General features: G+C 45.0%; 2 protein-coding genes across 2 annotated transcripts; both read left to right on the forward strand.

Annotated features, from left to right (window-relative positions):
• The first annotated feature begins 73 nt into the window (after positions 1-73).
• Positions 74-2,274, forward strand: LOC114710299 (2-acylglycerol O-acyltransferase 2-B-like). Its single transcript, XM_028894399.2, has 6 exons — positions 74-289; positions 749-927; positions 1,071-1,275; positions 1,415-1,589; positions 1,714-1,898; positions 2,105-2,274. Exons 1-6 carry the CDS (start codon positions 208-210, stop codon positions 2,257-2,259), a joined length of 981 nt encoding a protein of 326 aa, XP_028750232.1. The 5' UTR covers positions 74-207; the 3' UTR covers positions 2,260-2,274.
• Positions 2,275-3,410: 1,136 nt separating this feature from the next.
• On the forward strand, positions 3,411-8,351 carry Mogat3 (monoacylglycerol O-acyltransferase 3). The gene is made up of 7 exons (XM_028894397.2): positions 3,411-3,503; positions 3,723-3,830; positions 4,265-4,335; positions 4,820-5,024; positions 5,646-5,820; positions 7,660-7,862; positions 7,955-8,351. Exons 1-7 carry the CDS (start codon positions 3,431-3,433, stop codon positions 8,107-8,109), a joined length of 990 nt encoding a protein of 329 aa, XP_028750230.1. The 5' UTR covers positions 3,411-3,430; the 3' UTR covers positions 8,110-8,351.
• Positions 8,352-26,029: the final 17,678 nt, after the last annotated feature.

Genomic DNA, 26,029 nt, shown 5'->3' on the forward strand with positions numbered 1-26,029 from the left:
TGGTCAACTCCTGCAAACTCCGGGGAGAGATAGCTTTGCCTGGCCCCTGTTCACAGTTCACTGTCCACGTGGCTCAACTTGTAGATCGGAGAAGGGGGGCAGAAGTGGGGGTGGGCCCAGGCGCAGGGGTCAAAGTCAGAGAATTGAGTTAAGAGGGGGAGTGTGTACTTAAGCTGTGGGCTGCCCTGTGCATCTCCCCTCTAAAGTATGGAGGTCTCGTCCAGCCCCCTGCACCGGACTCTTGAAGTGTTTGCTGTGCTTCAGTGGGTCTTTTCGTTCTTGGGACTTGGTGAGTCCCCAGAGGCCCTGGAGTCAGACACACTTGGCTGTGGATGCTCTTCTTCCCCATGATCCCACGGAGACAGAGGAGGAATTTCTGGGGTCCTAGGAGGAGCCTAAGGCTTGAGTAGCATAGAGTGGGAAAGCGGGCCAGAGGGGAGGAAAGGGCTTAAACATCTGGGTTCCTTTTAAAATATGTGTTATTATATATATATATATATATATATATATATATATATATATATATATAATATATATATATTTATTTGTGGGGTGGTTATGTTCATGCCACAGCAAATGTGTGCAGCACAGAGGGCAGCTTGAAGTAATCAGGCTTGTCCTTTCATTATCTGGGACCAGGGAATCGAACTCAGTTCATCAGGCTTGGCAGCAAGCACCTTTACCATCTCAGGCATCTTGCGGCTCTAACACCTGGGTTCTTCGCATGCCTCTCTATCTTGTCTTTCAGCCCTGCTATGCCCGATGGCATTGGTCCTAGCCTCTCTAGGCCGGGCCTGGACCCTCGTGGTCCTCTACCTGGCCTGGCTCTGCAGTGATAGACACACACCCAGGATGGGGGGTCGCCGTTCTGCCTGGGTCCGGAACTGGGCAGTCTGGAAGTATTTCCGAGACTACTTCCCCGTCAAGGTGAGAGTCCCAGAAAGTGCGCTGGGTTGATGATGGATGGGTGGGGGGTCTCAAAAGAGAGACATGCAGGCCTCCCTCTCCCACCCCCAAAGCTGTTCCTCACTGGGAAATGTGATCCATCCGTGATAACCATTGTTCTCCAGCTGGTTAAAACGGCCGCGTTGGATCCATCCCAAAACTACCTGTTCGGTTTCCACCCTCACGGGGTCCTGGTTGTTGGAGCCTTCAGCAACTTCTGTACGGAGGCCACAGGCTTCTCTCGCCTCTTTCCGGGTCTCAAGCCACATTTACTAATGCTACCGTGTTGGTTCCAAGTGCCTCTCTTCCGAGATTACATCATGACCAGTGGTAAGGAAGCCCCTTCTCAAGATCCCCGGGCGCGAAATGGCACCTAACCTTTCTTATCCCGGGGTGGGGGTGCGGGCGCCTGTGTTCACCTCTATCTTGGTGGTATCTCTGCACCCTAGCCTTTGTCTTCCCCACCCAGGTTTAGTCTCTTCTGACAAGGCTAGCGCTTCCTATCTCTTGTCCCACCCCGAGGGTGGCCAGGTGGCTGTCCTGGCTGTGGGAGGTCCCCTGGAGGCTTTGGAGGCAAAGCCTGGAACAGTGAGTTTGCGACTCCGGAATCAGAAAGGATTCATTAAATTATCACTGGAACACGGGTGAGGAGTGGGCGGGCGTCGGGCAGGGGTGTGTGCCCCGGAGCTGCCATGCACGTGAGGAGTGTGGAACCCCGTACCTTCAGGACCCAGTCAGACGCATGCGTATCTGTTTCCGCTCCTCCAGGGCTTGGCTGGTGCCGGTTTTCTCCTTTGGAGAGAATGAGCTCTTCCGGCAGTATCCCAACCCGCCAGGCTCCTGGGTGCGGAGGGTGCAGGAAGGTCTTCAGAGGATGCTGAGTGTGGCCCTGCCTCTCTTTCATGGTCGCCTGGGTCTCCTGATGCCCTTCCGCGTGCCCATCCACACTGTGGGTGAGTCATGAATCTCTTCCATCCTCTCCCAGGAGGGGGGACTGTTCTCTTAAAGTCTGCTGTCCTAGCTCTGGCCTGCAAGTCTGGCACTCACCCCCTAAGCTGTCCAGCCCGACCCTCCCCACCCCCCCCCCCCCCGCCTCCGTGTTAGTGGGAGATTTAGGGACATCTTAAGAGTCAGTCTTCTCCTCCTGTTCCTTCCACAGTGGGTGCCCCAATTCCAGTCCAGCGAAGCCCGAGGCCCAGCCGGGAACAGGTGGACCAGTTGCACGCGTTGTATGTAGAGCGGCTCACCCAACTGTTTGAGGAACACAAGACCCTATACGGCGTCCCTGCTGATCAACACCTTGTTCTCACCTAGTCGTGTCCCTGTTCCTGTGTCCTGGCCTTCCTGAGTGACTGCGGGGGCTAGGGGTGGGGGGTGAAATTAAATGTGGGAATAGACAAGAAGCGTTCGTGTGTTTGTACAAGTTCGGGGGAGGGAGAGATAAGCCACAGGGCAGGGGGCCCCACTGTCCCCACTAATCCTGGTAGCCTTGACCACTCCCAGGGATCTGCAAACATGCAAACAGATTGCCTTGCCCGAGCCTGCCTGCCGGCATATCTGAGTCCTCCTGCCCTGCCTGGCCTGTATCCAAGTCTCAGGTCCACACCATTGTCTGGGTTCCTGTGGCCCAGTGGGTGGGCTGGCCAGCGGCTTCTTGTCTGCTCCCTGCCTTAATGCCTCAGTCACCAGGGAGGTACTGTCCCTTTTCTATACTGCCCCCTCCTCTGCCAGCTCATAGCTCCTCCCAGTAATGTGCGCAGACGCACTGACCAAGGAACTTCAAAGGTCAGTGTAGTTGAAAGATTTTCTCAGATCCTTCCAGCCTGCCCCGATCCTGTCTGGCTCTGGTAGGGACAAATCTCTCTCATTTGCAGCCGCTTATAAAATAATCACTTAGAGGCTTAATGTTATTTACATACTGTATGGCCTATGGCAGGCCTCTTGTTAGCTAGCTCTTATATCTTAAATGAAGCCATTTTTACTAATCTATGTTTTGCCATGAATTACGTGGCTTTACTGGTCTGCTGGCATGTTGCTCCTTGGGCAGCAGGCTGGTGTCTCCCCAGCCTCTGCCTTTCTGATTTGTTTTAATTTTTTTCTTTCTGGAGCTGAGGACTGAACCCAGGGCCTTGCGCTTGCTAGGCAATCGCTCTACCACTGAGCTAAATCCCCCAACCCCCAGCCTCTGCCTTTCTCTTTCCTGTCTCTCTCCTTGGATTTCCCACCTGCCTCTAAGCTACCTTGCCATAGACCAAAACAGCTTATTTATTAACCAATGGGAACAACATATATTCACAGCAGGTCAGTCCAAGAAGGAGCCTAGAAAGTTCGGGGGCTCCAGGTCCAACATCGGATCACCCCAGAAGTGAACTGCTTCCTGTGAGATCACAGCCCCAAACCTTCACCCTCTGTTTCCTGGGTCCTGGAGTCCTCGTGAGACAAAGGGAGGTACCAGGACCTCTGTCCCCCTCTCTCCTCTCTCACCATGAAAACCCCTCAGAAGCAATGGCTTGAAGTGATGAGTGCCTGCCACTATGTGCTCCTTTTGCTGATCATGGGTAAGAGTGACTGGAGAGGCGTGGGGATGGGGCAGGCGTGGGGGCCCCGAGACAAGGGAGCTAGGAAAAGGGGATTAGAGGCCGTGTGGCTGGGCCTCTGCCCTTGTGGGTTCCAGGCACCAGGAAAGGGCTGCTCAGCAGGGGTGGAGGAGAAGGAGCGGGGTTGTTTGGGCTGAGGACTGCCTGACTAAAGCCAAGGCATCTTTCCCTTCCACCCAGGCCCCTTCTTCACCCTGCTGGTCTTCTTCCTCCTTTTCACCCGGCTCTGGTCCTTGTCTCTTCTCTACCTGGTATGGCTCTACCTGGACTGGGACACGCCCAACCAAGGTAAGTCTTGGGCAGAGGTCTCCTCGGGTCGTGAGACATGTTTTGCCATCCCCTGTGTGTATGCACATGCCTATGGGGTTTGGTTTTGTTTTGTTTTTAAATGTAAGTGACCTCACAAGGTGGGTTCACTCCTCTGCACTGGCGTTGCATGCGGGGACCAGAGGTTGACTCCATCACTCTTCCACCTTGTTCCCTGAAGCAGGGGCTCTCAATCGAACCCAGAGCACACTGATATGGTGGTTTTTGCTAGCCTGCCTGCTCTGGGGGATTCCTGTCTCCACTTTCTGAGGCTGGAATTCCAGTGGCTTCCAGGCCCACCTGGCTGTTACATGAGTTCTGGCGAGCGCTTAACCCCTGAGCCATCTGGCCTCGTCCAGAAGGTACGGTTTTCCCAGGGAAGTCTTTCATCCCTGCCCCCATCTCTCTGTGTGCAGGTGGAAGGCGCAGCAGGTGGACGAGAAAGTGGACAATATGGAAACACCAAAGAGATTATTTCCCGATCAAGGTGACGAGTCCAAACTCTTAAAAGACAGTTGGTCTCCTTCCTCTCTGTCACCTCCTCACCTTCCTCTGTGCTGGAGCCTCTACTGGATTGGATGTCTGAGCTCAGAATGGGGTGATATGTGAGAGTGATCCCTGGGACCTTGAACTTTGAACTTTGGGGTAAAGGGCAGCTCTTTCCAGCAGTTATCTTGTATTCTTGTTTTATTTTTATTTACTTTTGAAATTTAAACTTTTTTTAAAGTTTATATTTTACTTATTTTGGGGGTGGGGGAGGGGCTTGCGCATGCCACAACTGTGCCTGTAGCAATCAGATTTGGGAGGGGAGAGGGTGGGGGGTGTTTCTCCCATCACATGGGTCCCAGGAATTGAACTCGAGTTGTCAGGCTTGGTAGCAAATCTCCTTTACAAGCCCCAACAATCTCACCTGTCCCTCATCTTGCATTCTGTGCCTCCTTCCTCCTGACGGCTTCCCAAACACGTCAAAGCTACTGAAAACTGCAGAGCTGCCTGCCGACCGGAACTACGTGCTGGGTGCACACCCCCATGGGGTCATGTGCATTGGAGCCTTTTGTAATTTCTCCACGGACAGCAGTGACTTCTGCCAGCTCTTTCCCGGGCTGCGGCCTTGGGTCGCCACGCTGGTGGGACTCTTCTATCTTCCTATCTATCGAGACTACCTCATGTTCATCGGTGAGCCTTCCTATCCTAGCCTTGTGTCCACTTGGCACAGCCTGGAGCCCCTTTGAGAAGGGAATCTCAATGGGGGGGGATTCCCCGGATCAGGTTGGCCTGTGGCTGCGTCTGTGGGGGACTGTCATCTTGATCGTTAGTTGATGTCCCCAGTCCACAGTGGGCAGCACCATTCCCTGGGCTCGTAGAAGAAAGTTAGCTAAGCAGGAGTCTGCGCGTGAGCCTGTAGGGAGCGCTTCCTCCGTGAGCTCCTGCACCGGCTGCCCGCAATGATGGGCTGCAGCCTATAAGCTAAAACAACCCCTCCCTCCCCTAAGTTGCTTTTGGTCAGAGTAAACCCAGTAACAGAGATGAAAGGTGAGCGTGCCCATGGATTATAGGCTGTCCCCTCCATAACTAACAAGATCCTCACACAGCAGACCCCCTACTTCGGAAGGAGAACCGGCTTGAGCACTGGTCTCCCTCCGAGGGGGACACCAAGTGTGTAGCACAGGATGCAGGGAATGCAGAACTCAGAGAGGATCAGACTATGAGGCTGACTCTCTCCGTGCCGAAGAGTGGCGGTGGGATGGCTGGGGAGCGGGGGAGAGGGTGGTGACAGTCCCCTGCTTTTGTCCACAGGGCTGTGTCCTGTGAGTCGACAGAGTCTGGACTTCATTTTGTCACAGCCCCAGCTTGGCCAGGCAGTGACCATCCTGATTGGGGGTGCCCAGGAAGCCCTGTACGCGGTTCCGGGGGAGCACTGCATCACGCTAAGGACACGTAAAGGTTTCGTACGTCTGGCGCTAAGGCATGGGTGAGTGGGACAGCGGATGCTTCTCAGATCAGGCGTCTGCTTTGTAACAGGGTCTCGTGTAGACCAGGCTGTCCTTGAACTCACCCTGTAGCCAAGAATGACTTGGAACTTCTGATCCTCCTGCCTCCACCTCTTGAGTGCTGGGATTACAAGTGTGAACCATCACTGCAGGTTCACGCTGTGCTGGGGGTGGAACCCAGGGCTTCGTGCGTGCTAGGTGAGTATTCGACCTGATAGGTGTAGATAGATAGGTATATCTATATTGCATGCATGCACGCGCATGCACGCACATACACACACACTACACACACCACACACACACACACACACACACACACACACACACACACACACGGCCATCAGAAGGCATCAGATCCTGTCTAGAGTTACAGGCAGCTAGCTGTGAGCTGCTCAACACATGGGCTGGAAACCCAACCCTGGTCCTCTGTAATAGCGAGTACTCTTAACTTCTGAGCCATCTCCTCAGCCCCACACCTGGATTTATTTATTTATTTATTTATTTTGATTTTTTGATTTTTTTAATTTTTTAAATTTTTCTCTATTAAAGCACTTTATTCTTGACATTCAGATTGAACAACTTCAGTTAATATAGGTGATAAAGCACAGGTGTAGGACACAGTGTTTTTTCTTAGATAGCTTCCTGGCTGAGATCAAACTAATTCCATTTTTAACAGCATTGGCATTTCAAAACAATATATGATTAAGTTCAGAGTTCTATGATTCAGACTGTTTTTAAATGTCAGTCTTAAAGGAAACCAGAGTAGGCCACTATTTCACTTCTGCTGCTACTCACTTGTAACCACTGCAAAGTCTCTGAATATTCAGTTCCCTTTTTTTTTAAATGCCCAATGTTGTTTGTTGAAGGAGGGAAGAGGTCTTAAATACAGGCTTACAGCACAATGGGAGAACCCTGGAGGGCAGAAGTTCACTATTGATGTTTCACAATCTTGCATCTAAGCTGTTAATGCCCATTATGCAGGACACACAGACCAGGAACTTCCCTTAAGCATTCAGGAGGGTAGAACCTGGCAGGGAATTAGCATTGGGAGGATATCAAGGTCAAGGTCAGCAAGCAAGGCAACAGTTACCCAAAACGGGGGCCAGGACCCTACAGGTCCCCCCTTTTACTAAAAAATGAGCTTCTGACTTAGGTTGCATGGGACATCAGCAGGTCACCTTACCCGTCATGGAGACGTCTGCCCAGGCCACACAGGCCCCCCAGGCATTACCCGTCTCTGAATATTCATTATCATACAGGCTCAATCGTGTGTTATTCATTATCATACAGGTTCAATCGTGTATGAGCTGCAGAGTTAACTGCTGCCAAAGATCTCAAAGTGGCACTGAGCTTGCAATCTGTGTGTTTGACACAGAAAAGACCAACAGAACACCTGGATTTTTAAAAATGTCCTTTTATTTTTATGTGTGTGTGTGTGTGTGTGTTTGCCTGCATACATGTCCATGGGCTATGTGTGTGCAGTGCCCAAGGAGGCCAGAAAAGGGCCTTGGATTTCCTGGAATTGGAGTTAGAGACAGTTGTAAGATACCATGTGGGGTGCTGAGACTCAAATCCAGGTCTCTCCAGCCCCATCCCTTGCATCTGGATCTTAAAACATAGATTCTAGGAATCATCTCAGGTCTTCACCGTTCCACAGCAAGCGCTTCACTGGGCAGTATCCCCATACCTTCAGCCCGATTTCAAGGCGATGCCTTGGCACCAGCTGTGGTGAGACAGGCCCTGAGTCCCAGCATCCTGGGAGGCTTAGGCGAGAGGAGATACACATACTAAGCCTTTCTTTCCTCTCACACCCTCCCCAGGGCCTCCCTTGTGCCTGTGTATTCCTTTGGGGAGAATGATATCTACAGATTCAAGTCTTTTGCCCCAAACTCCTGGCAGTATTGGTGTCAAGTTGCCTTCAAGAGACTCATGGGATTTTCCCCTTGCATCTTCTGGGGCCGTGGTCTCTTCTCTGCCAACTCCTGGGGTCTGCTACCATTTGCCAAGCCCATCGTTACTGTGGGTGAGTCTGGGGGAATCTCTGGGGAGGAGAGCCACTGTCCGATGAATTTGCAGCAAGAGAGCCCTCTCACCCACATCTTCCCCACCCTGCAGTGGGACGCCCCATCCATGTACCCCAGTGCCTCAAACCCACCGAAGACCAAGTCAATCATTATCACCAACTCTACATGAAGGCTCTGGAGCAACTGTTTGAAGACCACAAGGAGACCTACGGTGTCCCTGCTTCTACCCACCTCACCTTCCTCTAGACCTGAGACCCTGGACCCTGGGCCTGCAGACTTCTACCATGTCATGCTCCACTACTTCATAAATGCTAATTCTGCACATGAACACATCCAGACATGGCCATCCCCATCCCCAGGTGCTATAGAGTGTCCCACCCCCTAGTCTGGGTCTCTGGTCTCTTCCCAGTGGGTCTTGGCTGGTTTGTTTTTGTTTTGTTTTTTGTTTTTGTTGTTTATTTGTTTTTGCTTTTTTGAGACAGAGTTTCTCTGTGTAGCTTTGGTGCCTTTCCTGGAACTCACTTTGTAGACCAGGCTGGCCTCGAACTCACAGAGATCCACCTGCCTCTGTCTCCCAAGTGCTGGGATTAAAGGTGTGCGCCACCACCACCCAGCATTTGTTTTGTTTTGTTTTGTTTTTTTGTTTGTTTGTTTTTTGTTTTTTGACCTTGGATAAGTCACTATTCTGTTTGCCTAAGTTTTTATTAACATATGTTAATTATACACAATAGTGGGTTCATGGTCCTCGAACGATGGCTCAATAGTTAAGAGCACTTGTGGTTCTTGCAGAGGACCCAGGTTGGAATCCCAGCACCCACATGGAGGCTCACAACTGTTGTGCCCAGATCGTAACCCCCAGAGAGACCACCAAGGACGAGCATACCAGAATGCAAAAGCAAGGTTTATCTGTTACAAGTCATGACAGGGAACTCATCTCAAGCCATCTCAAGTGAGGCAGGGAAGAGTTACTCTTTCTTGGGGAAGTTAGTTTTTATAGGCAAAACCCATAAAATTTCTTAGAGGGGAGGGCGTTAGTACGGGTCCATCCTTGATTGGTCCAGTTTTTCCTGGGCCTGGACTTTATCTTATTCTAGCTTACCTGTTTGCTCTGTCAGGAGTTTTACAACTTATCTCTGGGGTCTGGTCATGTTATCTCCAGAGAGGGGCATTTTGTGGTTAATTGGTTACCATCAGACATTCTGACTTTGTTCTTTTGAGTTCCTGGGGCTGGCGCCATCATTTCTGGGGACTTGAAACTGACCTGGGTCTCTCTATATTGAGATATCTTTGTCTAAGGCCCCCTTTTGAGACAATAGAGTGAGGGTCTTGTTGTGCCTAGATCATGTCCCCAAAGCCGCCACTGGAGACTTTAGGTACAGAATGCAAAAGTAAGGTGTATTCTAAGTTTACAAGCCTCCAGGGAGGCTCTTCCAAATCTCTCACTCACAGCAGGGAGGTTGGAAGGAGCGCTCCCCTTTCTTTGTGAGGCTAGTTCCTAAAGGCACAGACCATATAATTTATTTTAACCCGCCTCCTTTTTTTTTTTTTAGTCTTTTGGTCGAATATCCTGACTCTGTGTTTTCCAAAGTCCCTGTAGCAGATACAACCACCTGGGAAAAGGGGTCTAAGTTCTTTTCTACACTTAGGAATCCTGGTTTAAGCTTCTCTTTGTCTATAGGGGATAGAGTGGGGGTTTTACTGAGGTATCACAACAACCACCCATAACTCTAGTTCCAGGGGCTCCATTGTTCTCTTCTGACCTCCACAGGCACCCGGCGAGCACAAGATGCACACACATTCATGCAGGCAAACACTCATTCCCATAAAATAAAATAAATAAATCTAAAACTCAAGGTCTTTTTTTTTTTTATGGTTTTTCGAGACAGTTTTTCTCTGTGTAGCTTTGGAGCCTATCCTGGAACTCATTCTGTAGACCACGCTGGCCTCAAACTCCCAGAGATCCACCTGCCTCTGCCTCCGGAGTTCTGGGATTAAAGGCGTGCACCACCACCACCCATCGCTATCAGGGTCTTTTTGTTTGTTTATTTTAGTTTTAGTTTTTCAAGACTGGGTTTCTCTGCATAGCTCCAGCTGTCCTAGATCTCACTCTGTAGACCAGACTGGCTTTGAACTCCCAGAGATCTACCTGCCTCTGCCTCCTGGGCGCTGGGATTAAAGGTGTTCGCCACCACACCCAGTATCTATGGGGTTTTATTATGACGGTTTTCATACATGTATACAATGCAGCATTTGATCATACTTACACCCACAACCCTTTCTTGTCCCCCTTCCTTCCTCTTTCCAACTGGTCTGTCTTTTTGTTTGTTTGCATTGTTTTGGGGACCCAGTGAGTTTCATTAGAATTATTTACAGAAGTGTGGGCCCCTCACCAGTGACTACACTGTTGAAGAGAATGTCTCACCCTCGCAAAGCAAGCATTAAGTTCCACCCCCACCCTCAATTTTGGAGACAGGGGGTCTCATTATGTACCTCTTGCTGGCCTGGAACTCACTGTGCAGACAAGCTGGTCTCCCACGCTCTGGGATTAAAGGTGTGACTCCCACCACTCCTACTGTGAGACAGATTCTCCTGTGACTCAAGCTGACTTTGAATTTATTATATGGCTGAGGTGGCCCTTGAATTCCTGCTTCTCCTGTCTCCACTTTCCAAGTGCTGGAATTAGAGCTGAATGCCACTGAGCGGCTGTAATCCTTGCTGAGATCCCCGTCCCTCTCTAAAGGAGGCCAGCAGCTTAGCTAAGAACTGTCAGGTGCCCAGCGGTGGTAACGCACGCCTTTAATCCCAGCACTCGGGAGGCAGAGGCAGGCGATCTCTGTGAGTTCGAGGCCAGCCTGGTCTATAAAGTGAGTTTCAGGACAGCCAGGGCTACACAGAGAAACCCTGTCTTGGGTGAGGGGAGGAACTGGCAGGCTACAGAATAGAGCTGAGGAGGAAGGGCGGCTTTGAAGGGTGAGTAGAATTTAGGAAGAAGGAGAAGTTAGGGTAAATACTGGAATACTGCGAGCTAAGCTGGGGGTCTGTCCTGGAGTGCATGCCTTTGTCCCCAGCAGGTGGGAGACTGAGGCAGGAAGATCATGGCTCCTACAGAAAGATGGGAGCAGAGATAGAAATCCCCCTGAAAGTTCATAGGTCAGCTAGCCTGGCCTAGGCAATGATGAACAAGAGACCCTGTGGTGATCTATTGTGCATCAAATAAAGCTTGCCTGAGGATCAGAGGACAGATTAAACATAGGGGCCAGGCAGTGGTAGCACACACCTTTAATCATAGCCCTTGGGAGGCCGAGCTCCATCTGGATCTCTGAGTTCAAAGCCACCCTGGACTACATGAGGTTGATTCTGTCTAGGAGAGAAACAGATCCAGGCAGTGGTGGCACACACCTTTAATCCCAGTATTTGGGAGTCACACGCCTTTAATCCCAGCACTTGAGATCTCCTGCCTCTGCTACCAGTATTTGGGAAGCACACACGCCATTAATCCCAGCACTAGGAAGGAAGTGAAATGGCTGAGCAGAGAAAGGCCTGTAAGGGGTGAGGAGACAGGAACTAGAAGCCTTTTTGGCTGAGGACTCAGAGGCATTCAGACAGGATTTGTGGAGTTGGCGAGATGAGACGCAGCTGTGGCTTGTGTCTTTGTCTCTGACCTCTTAGCATTTACCCCGATATCTGGCTCTGGGTTTTTTATTATAAGACCATTTTAGGATTAGTGCAACAAGATCCTGTCTCAGACAAGGTGGACAGTCAGTACTGGTGTGGAGTGTGCACCCACATTCACACACACTCCCACACAAAGATTGAAAACAAAACAGGAGGAAACAAGCACCTGGTACCAGTGAATCTGGCCAAGAACCACTAGTCTGGAGAAGCTCATAGGCCCAAGGGTGAGCCTAAACCAATCACACTGCTAAACGGATATACTGTCACACTGCCCTCTAAATTCGGGTATCTCCATACCCATAGATGAGCGCAGCCCCCAGACCCTATCAGCAAAGCTCCTTTGTGAAGCGGACAATGGTTAAGGTAGAAACTTAACTGATCAAAGCAAAGAGAACAAGGGTCAATGGAGTGCTCAACACCATCTAAATGCAGGGACCCTCTAGGAAGAGGGGAGCAGAAGACCGTAAGAGTCAAAGGTCAGGACAGACAGTGTCTTCTAAACAGGACAGGACGGGACGATACTCTCATGAACTCACACCAACTGTGGTTGCCAGCACAAGATCAAGCCAGCCCTGAAGGGGGAGGGGCCCACAAGCCCACAAGCCCCCACGCCTAGCCGAGGAGGAGCCCTTGATAGCTGGAGACTTCTGGAGAGGGGAGGGAGAGGCAATTTTCTTTAAGGGTGTCAACCCTAGCAGGTAGACCTATTCCAGTGGATCCGTCTACACCCATGAGGATATGGGCCCGGCAAACTGGAATTGATGAGTTATGAGAGAGAGAGAGAGAGAGAGAGAGAGAGAGAGAGAGAGAGAGAGAGAGAGAGAACGAAGTTCAGAGGGATGAGGGGTGAGGGATGGATGGGGAGCAGAGAGAAGTCAATATCATTGAAATGCATCGTATGCGTATATAAAATTTCCCCCCAGATTAATAAAAGGATATTAGATTAAAAGAAGTTTTAAGGGCTTAAAAATAGGGGTGGAGACCAGAGTTCACCGCCATTGTGACTGCACTGTGTGGATAAAACGAGGGGTGAGATCTGCTGTCTTCCGGGTCCTCGTGCGGCCCAGTGTCCTTTCTCTTTGGCTCCATCTGCCCACTGGCTTTGGGTTTGCATCCAGGACTTAAAGCAAGAGCAGCTTGTCAGCTGGGCCTGGTGACTCATGCCTGCGATCTCTCGGGATGCTGAGACAGAAGGATTTCTTTAAGTAGGAGGCCAGCCTGAGCTACACAGTGAAATCCTGTCTCAAGTAATAATAATAATAATAATAATAAAAAATAATAATAATGTCAATTTGTTTGAATGCAATCCGAATGCGACTCTATTTGTCATCCACTGCCCTGTAAAATGTATTCAGGGGAAGGGTTTTCTTGCGTCTCCAGGTGAAAATTTGGGCGAATCCACAGCTTATGTTGGTCCTCTTCAGATAGGAAGTTGTTTGTCTTTTTTTTTTTTAAAAAAAAAAAAAAAGACAGAATCTCATGGAGCCCAGGTTATCTTTGAACTCACTGTATAAGGAGAGGAAACCTTTGAGTTCCTGATCTTCCTATCTGTGCTGGGGATGAACCCAGGGGTAGTAGGTGTGTGCTGCACAATCACGTGTGTGCTGCCCAGGCACTCTACTGGCTGAGCCGTCTCTCCAGCCCTCCTGACATCGTTTTTTGTTGTTGTGGTGTGTGTGTGTGTGTGTGTGTGTGTGTGTGTGTGTGTGTGTGTGTGTGTGTGAGTGTGTGTGTGTGTGTGTGTGTGTGTGTGAGTGTGTGTGTGTGTGTTGTGTGTGTGTGTGTGTGTGTGTGTGTGTGTGTGTGTGTGTGTGTGTGACTATGCGCACAGATTGAGGCTAGAGGACACCCAGCACGTCCTCCATTGCTCTCGTCCTGTGCCCTCCAGGCGGCTCACTAAAGGTGGAGCTTCCGGTTCAGCAGCCCAGCCCTCCTTTTGTCTCTGCTGCCTCTAGGGCTGAGGTTACAGATATGTAGGGAGGAAGTTTGTCAGAAGATTCAAACCCTGGTGGGCTTCAGCCCAGTCTTTGGAGCAGGAGGCCTGCCCCCTAAGGGCTCCAGTTCCCCAGGGCCTGCCTTGTTACTTTGTTATACACCTGAAATACTCATGCTCCTGATTGCCCTCCATACCCCGCTATGTCCCATGCCCCTGTCTCTCCCCCCATCTCCTCCCCTCCTTTCTCTCCTCTTTTATTTGAGAAAAAGGCCCATGTAGCCCAGGCTGTCCTTGAACTCACTATGTCACCAAGGCTCCCCTCGAACTCCTGTTCCCCACCTTCCAAATTCCGGGATTATAGACCCTGCCACCATTTCTAGCTCATAGGAAGTTCTCTCTGAAAAAGGACAAGTGCCAGGTGTTGTGATATACTCCTTTTGTACATTATGAAGATGTATCACTGTTGGTTTAATAAAAAGCTGAATGGCCAATAGCTAGGCAGGAGAGAATAGGTGGGACTTCTGGGGAGAGAGAGAAGGCTGGGAAGAAGAAAGGGGTTTTTGCCAGCAGAGGACACCAGATCTGTAATGAGAATTACAGATGGTTGTGAGCCACCATGTGGTTGCTGGGAATTGATCTCAACACTTCTGGAAGAGCAGCAGCCAGTGCTCTTAACCTCTGAGCCATCTCTCCAGCCCAAGTAGATTTTCTTTAAGGCTTATTGGTTGTTGGAGTTTTTTTTTGTGTGTGTGTTTGTGTGTTTGTGTGTGTGTGTGTGTGTGTGTGTGTGTGTGTTTCCCATGTGTGCTGCTGCCCAAGGAAGACAGAAGTGGGTATGGGATTTCATGGAGCTGGAGTTTTTTGTTTGTTTGTACCCTTCTCAGTCAAATTAGTGCTGATGATTGGCTGTTCACTCATTTTGTTGGCTTGATTTGTTCAGTAACCCATAGTTGCAATTAGTTCAAGACTTCAGCACTTCTCCCTATGCTTGGGAAACTGTGACCATTTCTAACAGCAACCTTTGATGTCTCCAAAAGGATGGCAGAGCCCCACAATGATGATTCCACAGGGATTGTGGTAAAACCACTAAGCTGACAAACACCACCCAAAGATCAGCTTTGGCCTACAGACTGCTCAGGACAATTTCAAGCTAAACTAAGATGGTCCAACATCATAGACTACTCCAGTCAGAACTTCAAATAAGCCCTACACTTTCCCATCACACCGAGACTGGATAACAACTAGCTCTCCCAGGACTTTGTCTTTATTGCAATTTTTTTTCAGGGTCTCTTAAAGATGCCGTTGCCCTCAGACAACAGGAAGTAGGTTTAAGAACACAACTCCCACATTCCCAAGAGATGGGGTAAGTGGTTTTTGGTCATTCGGTGGATGTTTGTCATCATTTAGGAGGGTTGGTTACAAGTTGTTATAGGTCATGATCATGGAGGAAATGAAGCAAAGGAGATTTGATTCAGGGATCTCATTCTGAAAAGAAAAATGGGGGATATAGGAATGATAGGATAAAAAGGTAGATTATTGAACTACTTTTTTTTTTTGTTTTTCGAGACAGGGTTTCTCTGTGTAGTTCTGATGCCTGTCTTGGATCTCACATTGTAGACCAGGCTAACCTCAAACTCACAGAGATCCCCCTGGCTCTGCCTCTCAAATGCTGGGATTAAAGGTGTGTGCCCAATAAATAACATTCGGCAAAAAAAAAAAAGAAAAAGAAAAAGAAAAAAAAAAGGTGTGTGCCACCACTGCCCAACTATTGAACTACTTTTAAACTGAAAAAACAATTACTAATCTCAAATATTTTACACTGGTATGGATTTTTGTATATTGATACAAATTTAAGGTTATTTTTGTTATACTGTATATGTTTCTACTCTCATTTAAAATATCTTTGTATGCTGGGCGGCGTGGTGCACATGCCTTTAATCCCAGCACTTGGGAGGCAGAGGCAGGTGGATATCTGTAGATGTAACCAACTGACTTATTAAATAAGAAACACAGAACCAATGCAAAGAAGAAAGCCAAAAGGTCAGAGCTAAAAGCTAAAACCTTACCCTTCCTCCTGCGGTGGTCCTACCTCTCCAAAAGAGAGCTACTTCCTATGTTAAAGTCTTTTTTTTTTTTTGGTTTTTTTCGAGACAGGGTTTCTCTGTGTAGCTTTGCGCCTTTCCTGGAGCTCACTTGGTAGCCCAGGCTGGCCTCGAACTCACAGAGATCCGCCTGGCTCTGCCTCCCGAGTGCTGGGATTAAAGGCGTGCTCCACCACCCCGGCTCTTGTTAAAGTTCTTATAAAGACTTTCGGTTCTGCCTTCTCATTGATTGTAAAACCAACCACATGACTGCCTCGTCACTGCCTGTCTGTACAGACCTCCAGGTCTTCTATGGTTGGTATTGAGATTAAAGGTGTGTGTCTCCAATGCTGGCTTTATCCCTGAACACACAGAGATCTACCTAGCTCTGCCTACCAAGTGCTGGGATCAAAGGTGTGCACCACCACTGCCCAGCTTTCCTATGACTTGCTAATAGCTCTGACCCCCAGGCAACTTTATTTATTAACATACAAATAACATTTTAGTACAAAATAAAATATCATCACATTTCCCCTTTTCTATTTTAATAAAAAGAAAAAAGGAAAAAGCTTATAACTAACATAAGAAAAACTATATACAAAAGTACAATAACTATATACATTATATACAAGTAATAAATACCTAAACAATGTCTAGTCCATTTGTATTTGACAAATTCAGAGAAAATAATTCCATTATCTATCCTATTTTGGTAAGTCCAAAATGTATCTAATTCACTTTCTATCCTAATTAATCTTCAACTATAACTAACTAATCTTCAACTCCCTCAGAGACCCAAGAAGGAAATAATATTAGCTAACAAAAATAAAAACAGGAAGTACATGCAAGCAACTTCCAAAAAATTGTGAGGTTGACAGAAACAGACAGCTGCCTGGACAGTCACCTGAGGTTTCTCTGCAGTATTGGGGCATCATCTTCAGCCTATAGGCTTAGCGTATCTGACAGACTCATTTGTGAAGTAGGATGTACATAAGGTCAACAGTTCAACCTCACATTGGGTGAGAGCAGTCCATGTACCAGAAACACCTGAATTCCACTAGTGTCATGTCATGATTCAGGATTTTAAATTCTGGAAATTGTTGACAGTTTTTGAATTCAGCTGTCCATTCTTCTTGGCTATGTGTGTATGTGGCTTCATCTCAGCATCTTGTTCTTCTACACATCCCTCTATTAAATGCCATTCTACTATTTAGAGGTGTGAGCTTAGTTACTCTTCCAGAATAAGTGTTTCAGCTGCTGTTCCATTGCACATCAGAAGCCATCAGCCCACTGCCTGGTCGGCTGCCTTCGAAGAAAAGGGCACTGTACCTTTTCCAGATTGCGAAGGCCATTTCAGGCCATATTGTCCTGGCCTCAGAAGATGCCTTTTGATAAAGCCATAACCACATTTGTTTTGGCAAGAATCAGTAGTCCTTTGTTTCGTGTCCTATCTGTCCTGTTTGTCAGCAGTTCATTTGAGGATACTTTGTTGTCCTGTGGCTAACTTTTGCCACAATGAAAGTTAACTCCAATTGCAGTTGTTTCAATGCCCATATTTTCTCTGAAGTAGATTGGTACTGCCAGGAGCCGACATGTCTCATAGTCATAACAAAAAAGAAAAAATTTCTAAGTTATTAAAACATTTTAAATGCCATATTCTGTAGATCTGAAGGGTTTGAAGATGACCCGTCTATCTAAAATATATCTGCTCAATCTTCAAAACATACCTAATATGACTACAAGTTCTATTATAATGTCTAACTACTAACTTTCATTTCTTTATATCCTAATAGTTGGTAATAATAACATTCAAGAATCAGAAAATTGCATTACATTGTTAAATGAACGGTATAAGTACAATTAGAAATATACATATAGCATTTTCTAACAATATCAATTTTAATATATATAATTTGTATACAATATAAAACAATCCAATCCAATGTAAAGTATTTAAAACTAGTAATTGTCTTTTTCTTTTCTTTTCTTTTCTTTCTTTTTTTTTAAACAAGAACCTTAAATCTAATCTCCTTTGCTTAGCCCTTTTCCTAACCCTTGACAACAACTTGTAACCAACCCCCCAATCAATGAAAATTATCCCAGACCCAAAGCCCATTAAAAGACAAAAAAAACCACCCACCCCACAACACCTCTTTGGGAATGTGGGCATTGTATTCTTAAAATTGCTTCCTGCTGGGTATGGGCGAAGGTATCTTTATCCTGAAAAGAAAAATTTCAGGTTAATTTTCAAATTCTAGGAAAGGTACTATATCCTTTGTTATCCAGTCTGTGTATAATGCCAAAGTTCAGGGTTTATCTCAAATCCTTATTCAAGTAGTCTTTGAGACTGGATCATCTCAGCTAGCCCTCTCAAAATTGCTCTGAGCTGTTTGTAGTTCAAAGCTGATCTGTAGATGATGTTTGTCAGCTTAGTGATGTTATTATTGTCCACGTGGAATTGTTGTTGTTGTGGGGCCCCATCTTCTTCCTGGAGACTTCAGTTGATGTTAGGCCTGGCCGTGAATTCCTGCAGAAAAGTGATAAGAGACTCGAACACAAAAAACATATATATGCAGCTAGCCTTTTTTCTAGAATTAGTTAGTACTCTATATGACCATTCATATCTTAACAAAGTTTAAAATGTATATATCTATATATATATATATTAATCTTGTAGATTTTGATATAAAATTTATACTTTAAGAAAAGTTTAAAGAATCGGAGTAGAATCAAAGAGTTGAGATTAGTAATAGAATAGTTCCTTAATTAATTTGGCTTTTGTCCTGTCCCATAGCAGAAGATGGCTCTTTTCTTCTGGCATGATACAGGGAGTTTGCATTTTCCTTTTAACAACATGCTTGAGTTTAAAGAAGGAGAGAGCCATTCTCCAACTCCAAAGTCAGCTTTAAATTTTAATTGAACTGGAACTATTAGAAGACCAGTAGTGTTAAATCTTTAGAGAAAAGCAGAAACAAACATGTAGGAAGACATAAAACTTTTTAGATAATATACCCATACGCCATTTCACTCTGTTTCCTGGGATAGATGATTTGTCCCTTTTCTTCAGCTGTCTCATTTGTTCAGTGTTCTTCAGATTCCATAATCTTCATTCTCCTAAAAGACAAAAATAAAAACCTTTCCCCAAAGTTTTTTGGGGATGTTCCTTTTTGGCAACTTATTATCTGTTTAAATGAAAAGGCATGTGTTACTGGTATAAGTTAGTTTAAATTGGATGTTCATGCTGGTTGATGAACTATCACCTCCTCTAAGAGGTCTCTCTTGTTCAAATCAACCTTTATCAATTTTGATGATACCCACAGCTTATCTTATCCTGTAGAAACAAAAGCCAAACCTCGTTCCTGATGTAACACATATCCTGGTTTCCATTCTGAGGTCAGCACATCTTTAAAGTATATAAGCTGATTTAATTCTGTAGTTTTTTCTATTATCCAATGTCTCTCTGCAGCTGTTGTTCCTTTCTCATTGGCATTGAGAAAATTTAAAGTTAATAGAGCATTATGTAGTCTATTTCTGGTGGGTTTTGTTACCCCTTTCTGTTTATTTAGCATATCCTTTAGAGTTCTGTTTGATCTTTCTATAACTGCTTGACCTGTAGGATTATGTGGTATACCTGTAATATGGTTTATATTGTAATAAGCAAAAAAACTGTTTCATTTTAACAGAGACATATGATGGAGCATTGTCAGTTTTGATTTGTGCAGGTATACCCATGATGGCCATAACTTCTAGCAAATGAGTGATTACAGAATCAGCTTTTTCAGAACTCAAAGCAGTTGCCCATTGAAATCCTGAATAAGTATCGATGGTGTGGTGTACATATTTCAATTTTCCAAATTCTGCAAAGTGAAACACGTCCATCTGCCAGATTTCATTCCTCTGAGTACCCTTTGGGTTACATCCTGCTGGTAATGGCGTTTGATTGTAGAAGGAACAAGTAGGACATTTCTTTACTATTTCTTTGGCTTGTTGCCAGGTTATGGAAAAATCCTTTTTTAAACCTTTACTATTGACATGATGTTTTTTTTTATGAAATTCTGAGGCCTCCAGCACATTTCCTATCAATAATTTATCAATCTCATCATTGCCTTGTGCTAGAGGGCCTGGCAGACCAGTATGGGATCAGATGTGAGTTATATATAAAGGATGACTCCTTTTCCTGATTGTATCTTGCAAGTGAATAAATAGTGAAGTTAATTCTGAAGCATCAGGGATAAATTCTGCAGTCTCAATATGTAAATACCACTCTTTCAGCATACTGAGAATCAGTTACTATGTACTATGTTGAGAGGTTCTGAAAAATCCATTAATACCAACAGAATAGCATACAATTCTGATTTTTGAACTGAATTATAAGGACTTGAACCACTTTACTTAAATTTTCTGATTTGTAACCTGCCTTTCCTTGTTTGTTGGCATCTGTATAAAATGTACGAACTCCAGATATGGGTTTTTCCCGTACAATTTGAGGCAAGATCCAATCAGCTCTCTTTATAAGATCAATTCTATCGCTTTTGGATATTTGCTGTTAATTTCTTCCAAAAAATTAATGCAAGCTTTTTGCCAAGGTTTACTTTCTATCCATAATTTTTCAATGTCCTCCTTAGTTAAAGGTATGACAATTTCTGCTGGGTCTATTCCTGCTAATTGACAAAGTCTCAATTTTCCTTTCCAAATCAAGTCAGAGATCTTTTCCACATAAGTTTTTAATTTTTATTTGGTTTATTTGGTAAAAATATTCATTCCAATATAATATCTTCCCTCTGCATTAATATTCCTGTAGGAGAATGCCTAGGAGGTAAAATAACCAAAATGTAATCCAGCTTTGGATCAATACAATCTACGTGCCCTTCTTTACTTTTCGTTACTTTCTTTTCTACCAAGGCCAATTCTTTCTCAGCTTCAGGTGATAATTCTCTTGGACTATTTAAGTCCTTGTCACCTTCTAAGGTTTTGAACAAATTATTCAGTTCATCATTTTTTACCCCAACAATAGTTCTTAGATGAGAAATGTCTCCAAATAATCTTTGAAAGTCATTAAGAGTCTGTAGTCGAGCTCTCCTAATTTGCACCTTTTGGGGTCTAATTTTTTTGTAGCTCTATTTTATATCCCAAATAATTAATAGAATCTCCTCTTTGTATCTTTTTCGGAGCAATTTGTAATCCCCAGCAAGGCAAAATTTTCTTTACTTCTTCAATCATTCTTTCTGAAGTATCTGCATTTGAGTCAGCTAGTAAAATATCATCCATATAATGATAAATTATAGATTTAGGAAACTTTTTATATACTACTTCCAATGGCTATTGTACAAAATATTGGCACAGAGTTGGGCTATTCATCATTCCCTGAGGGAGGACCCTCCATTGAAATCTTTTAACCGGTTGAGAATTATTATAAGTAGGCACTGTGAAAGCAAATCTTTCTCTGTCTTTTTCTTGTAAGGGTATTGAAAAGAAACAGTCTTTTAAACCTATGAGAGGCTATCCTTTTGGTAACAGAGTAGGCAATGGAATTCCAGATTGTAGAGAGCCCATTGGCTGAATTACTTTGTTAATTGCTCTAAGGTCTGTTACCATTCTCCATTTACCAGATTTCTTTTTAATAACAAATACAGGAGAATTCCAAGGGCTGGTTGATTCTTCAGTATGCTGAGCATTTAACTGTTCTTCTACCAGCTCTTCTAAAGCCTGGAGTTTCTCTGTTGTTAAAGGCCATTGCTGAACCCATACAGGCTTGTCTGTTGACCATTTTAAAGGTAGAGCTGTTGGTGTTTTTGGAAGATTATCAGTTGTTGTGCCCTGTTTTGTATAACATGGATGGCTGGTGACCACTTATTAGAATAATATCTTCTAATATTTCTCTCAGAAACATATACTAGTTTATGATTTGTTTCTGAGATTGGAGGGATGTTAATCTGAGTATTCCATTGTTGCAACAAGTCTCGACCCCACAGGTTCATAGCTATGTTAGCCACACATAGTTTTAATTTTCCTCTCTGTCCTTCTGGACCTATACATTCGAGCCATCTTGCACTCTGTTTCACTCGAGATAATGTCCCAATTCCTAACAGTTGAATGTTTACCTCCTAAAGAGGCCAAGTTGGATGCCAAAATTCTGAGTGCAATTATGGTAATGTCCGCACCTGTGTCTACCAGACCAGACAACAAAACACCATTTATTTTTATCGTTAATTTTGGTCTTTGTTCATTAATAGAAGTTTGTCAAAAATTTTTCTTTATGTTTTTTCCTGAATTTCCTATTCTCTGTTTCATCATCCTGACCAGCATGATTTATTCCAATAGGCATTTGGTTATTTAGTTGCTTTGAGTAGGGGTTTCCTCTACAACTGCAGGAAAGGTTTGAACTGGATTTACTGTGGGGACCTGCCTGAGGCCCCTCTGGGAGTTTCCCGAAGCCCAAGGCAAAGGATTACCCTGTCTGTCCCAAGCCAAACGGTTTTTAATGGATTCTTGTCACGGTGGGCGCCAAATGTAGATGTAACCAACCGTCTTATTAAATAAGAAACACAGAACCAATGCAAAGAAGAAAGCCAAGAGGTCAGAGCTAAGAGCTAAAACCTTACCCTTCCTCCTGCGGTGGTCCTACCTCTCTGAAAGAGAGCTACTTCCTGTGTTAAAGTCTTTATAAAGACTTTTGGTTCTGCCTTCTCATTGGTTGTAAACCCAACCACATGACTGCCTCGTCACTGCCTGTCTGTACAGACCTCCAGGTCTTCTATGGTTGGTATTAAAGGCGTGTGTCTCCAATGCTGGCTGTATCCCTGAACACACAGAGATCTACCTAGCTCTGCCTACCAAATGCTGGGATCAAAGGTGTGCACCACCACTGACCAGCTTTCCTATGGCTTGCTAATAGCTCTGACCCCCAGGCAACTTTATTTATTAACATACAAATAACATTTTAGTACAAAATAAAATATCACCATAGATCTCTGTAAATTTGAGGCCAGCCTGGTCTACAGAGTGAGTTCCAGGATTGCTAAAGCTACACAGAGAAACATTGTCTCAAAAATTTTTTATTTTGTATATTGATACAATTTAAAGTTATTTTTGTTTTATTGTATATATGTTTCTATTCTTGTTTAAGATACTTTTGTATATTGATACAAATTTAAAGTTATTTTTATTATACTGTATATATGTTTCTACTCTTGTGTAAGGTATTGTACCTATGCAGCTCATTTAAAAATATATTGTAAAGTTCTAGTCCTTGAAAGCTATTTAGGATAATAAAGTAAAACAATTAGTAGTTAGTCATCTATAACAATCAAACTTATAGTCATGTTAGGTATGTTTTCTAGTTCAAACAGAGATATATTTTAAATAGGTGATCTTCAAACATTTCAAAGACCTGTAGAATATGCCATTTAAAATGTTTTAATAACAAAGCTTTTCATAACTGTGAATCATGTATGCTCCTGGAAGCACCAATTTACTTCAAAAAAGGATGATAGGCATCAAAGAACCTCCATATGGAGTTTGCTTTCTTTTATAGCAAAGTTAGCCACTGGGCACAACACTGCCCTTGCCTCAACTGTTGACAGTATGCTGTCCAAACTGGATAAACAGGACACAAAAGAAGGCAACTGCTGAAGTTTACCAAGACAAAATAGGGCAGTCCTTCAAAATTCCTGCTTCACAGAAAAGTGTGTCAGATATTCTAGGCCTGTGGGCTAAAGATGGATGCCCCAGTATTGCAGAGGAACCTCGGGTGTCTCTGTTATTTCTATAGTTTTGAAAGTCGTTTGCTCTTCACTTCTTGTTTACTCAGGGAATATTAAATCCTTCTTGGGTCTCTGATGGTGTTGAATACTAGATAGTTATAGTTACAGTTTTCCTTAGTTCTTATAGAAAATAAATTAGGTATAAAACTTTGGACTTACCAAGATAGGACAGAAAATGAAATATTTTCTCTGAATTTGCCTAATACAAATGGACTGGATATTGTGACTATAATTTTTACTTGATAATTATTCTTATTATGTATATATAGTTTTACTATGTTAGAGTTAAAACCTTTCCTTTTATTTATTTTTTGCAGTCTTAAGTCTTCTTTGTCTTTTTTTATTATTAAGAAATTTTCTATTCATTTTACATACCAACCACAGATCATCCTCTCCTCCTTCCTCCCACCCCCCCAGCCTTCCCCCCTGCAAACCACCTCCCATTCCCACCTACTCCAAGGCAAGGTCTCCCATGGGGAGTCAACAGAGCCTGGTACATTCACTTGAGGTCCAAGCCCCTCTCCCTGCATCAAGACAGTGTAAGGTGTCCCACCATGGGCACTGGGCTCCAAAAAGCCCACTCATGTACCTGCGATAGATCCTGATCCCACTGCCAGAGGGCCCCTTAAGCAGGTCAAGCTAAACAACTGTCTCGTCTATGCAGAGAAAATGTTTCCTTTTAATTTAGACAAAAAGGGGGAAATGTTTTGGGATAATCTTTTTGTACACTTAGAAGATGTGTCACTGTGATTGGTGTAATAAAAAGCTGAACGGCCAATAGCTAGGCAGGAGAGAATAGGTGGGACTTCCAGGGTGAGAGGAGAATGCCAGGAAGAAGAAGAAGAAGAAGAAGAAGAAGAAGAAGAAGAAGAAGAAGAAGAAGAAGGAGATTTTTGCCAGCAGACTCAGAGGAAGTCAGACATGCTGTACTGAGAAAAAATAAATAAATAAAAGCCACATGGCAGAATGCAGACTAAGAGAAACAGGTCAATTTAAGTTATAAGAACTAGTTGGAAACAAGCCTAAGCTAAAGGCCAAGCTTTCATAATCAATAATAAGTCTCTGTGTCATTATTTTTGAGCTGGCGGTCCCAACTAGAAAGTGCTACCACAGCCAGGTCTGCACAACTCCACTCCATACTATTCTGCTCTTCTCTCCTTTTTTTTTTTTTTTTTTTAATTGAAGGTGAGCTCTCAATATGTAGCATGAGCTATCCTTGAATTCATAAGCATTCCTGAGGGCTGAGAACACAGGCATGGCTCAGATTGTTCTGTCCTTCCTCCCCTCCCTTCCCCTCCTCTCCTCTCCCCTCCCCCTTCTCTCTTTTCCAGAGCCCTATATCCCCGAGTTCAAGGCTGTTGCGGATCTCCTCCTCACCATGTCGTGAACAGTATGCTCCAACACTGTGTGCTCAGGGCTCCACAAGCTCCACCTCTTCTCTCCCTGCCATCCTCGAAGTGGCCACCAGAGGGTGATCTCTTCTCAAAAGGCAAATCTGTCCTCCAGTTTAAAACCTCTGCCCGGTCACTCCTGTTTACTGGGAGGTCTAATGGGCAGTCGCACTTAGTCTCAAACTCACAGAGATCCACCAGTCTCTGTTTCCAGAGTCCTGAGATTAAAGGTGTGTGCCACCACCACCTGGCCCTGTTTGTCTGGATTGTTTGGTTTGGGCTTTTAAGACAGGATCTCACTTTGGAGCACAGGCTAGTCTTGAACCTGTGAATCTCCTGCCTCAACTTCCTGAGTGCTGAGATTATAGGCATGAGCCGCTATACTCCGAAGAGCTCACAGAGCAGGAGGCCTCTGAGCCCTGGGCTTTGCTGGAGACCAGCTGCCTACCTGGAGGGGAACACCTCAGTGCAATTCACAGTCCACTTCCAGAGGGCCTTCCCAGGCCTGCAACCTCAGGTGGCTCAGGCCCCCCCCCCCTTAAAGATGCCTGACACCCCACTTGCTGTATTAGGTGAAGTGGAAAACATCGATCATCTTGGCACTAGGGAAGCCAAGGTGGGAAAATAGTGAGTCCAAGGCCAGCCAGGGCTCATAGTGAGATCTCATCTTGTTTAAAAAAAAAAAAAAAAGGAAAACACACACACACACACACACACACACACACACACACACACACACACCCCTACATATACATACACACATATATAACAAAAAAGAATAAAATCAAACAAAAAAGTCTGATGATCTGCACTAAAGAACACGGAGCAGCTCATTAATTTGAAAAGGTTATTTTCAAGATTTATTTTATTGATTTTGTGTATGTGTGTGGGTCTGTGCAAGTGCATACAGGTGTCCACAGAGGCCAGAAGAGGGTATCCAGTCCCCTAAGCTAGAGTGGTAGGTGGATGTGAGCTGCCACTTGGATGCTGAGAACCAAATTCAGGTCCCTGTGGAAGCAGCAAGTGCTTTTAACCTCTGAGCCGTCTATCCAGCCCCTGTTTTGAAAAGAAGGGAAACATTTCATCATTCATCATGCCTTGAGAAGCTATGTCTCAGCACATTTACGGTAACGGAAGACAAATCTCCCATCAGGGATTCCAGATAACCCATGACAGCAGACTGGTAGAAGGAAAATACAGCTTGTTTCTTTGTGGTTTGTTTTTTGTTTACTTGGCAGTGCTGAGGTCTTTACAAATGGTAAGCATAAGGTTTGGTGTGGTAGGGAACAAGTTTAATTCCAGTACTCCTAAGGCAGAGGC

The sequence above is a fragment of the Peromyscus leucopus genome, chromosome 23 (genome assembly GCF_004664715.2).
Source record: "Peromyscus leucopus breed LL Stock chromosome 23, UCI_PerLeu_2.1, whole genome shotgun sequence".
Lineage (NCBI taxonomy): Eukaryota > Metazoa > Chordata > Mammalia > Rodentia > Cricetidae > Peromyscus > Peromyscus leucopus.

What these genes read in the sequence shown, in the direction of transcription:
- LOC114710299 (XM_028894399.2), top strand. Translation starts at nt 208, where the DNA reads ATGGAGGTCTCGTCCAGCCCCCTGCACCGGACTCTTGAAGTGTTTGCT. An exon ending in GAGACTACTTCCCCGTCAAG is followed by an intron (nt 928 to 1,070) that starts GTGAGAGTCCCA and finishes ATTGTTCTCCAG; the next exon opens with CTGGTTAAAACGGCCGCGTT. An exon ending in CGTGCCCATCCACACTGTGG is followed by an intron (nt 1,899 to 2,104) that starts GTGAGTCATGAA and finishes TTCCTTCCACAG; the next exon opens with TGGGTGCCCCAATTCCAGTC.
- Mogat3 (XM_028894397.2), top strand. Translation starts at nt 3,431, where the DNA reads ATGAAAACCCCTCAGAAGCAATGGCTTGAAGTGATGAGTGCCTGCCAC. An exon ending in GAGATTATTTCCCGATCAAG is followed by an intron (nt 4,336 to 4,819) that starts GTGACGAGTCCA and finishes AACACGTCAAAG; the next exon opens with CTACTGAAAACTGCAGAGCT. An exon ending in CAAGCCCATCGTTACTGTGG is followed by an intron (nt 7,863 to 7,954) that starts GTGAGTCTGGGG and finishes CCCACCCTGCAG; the next exon opens with TGGGACGCCCCATCCATGTA.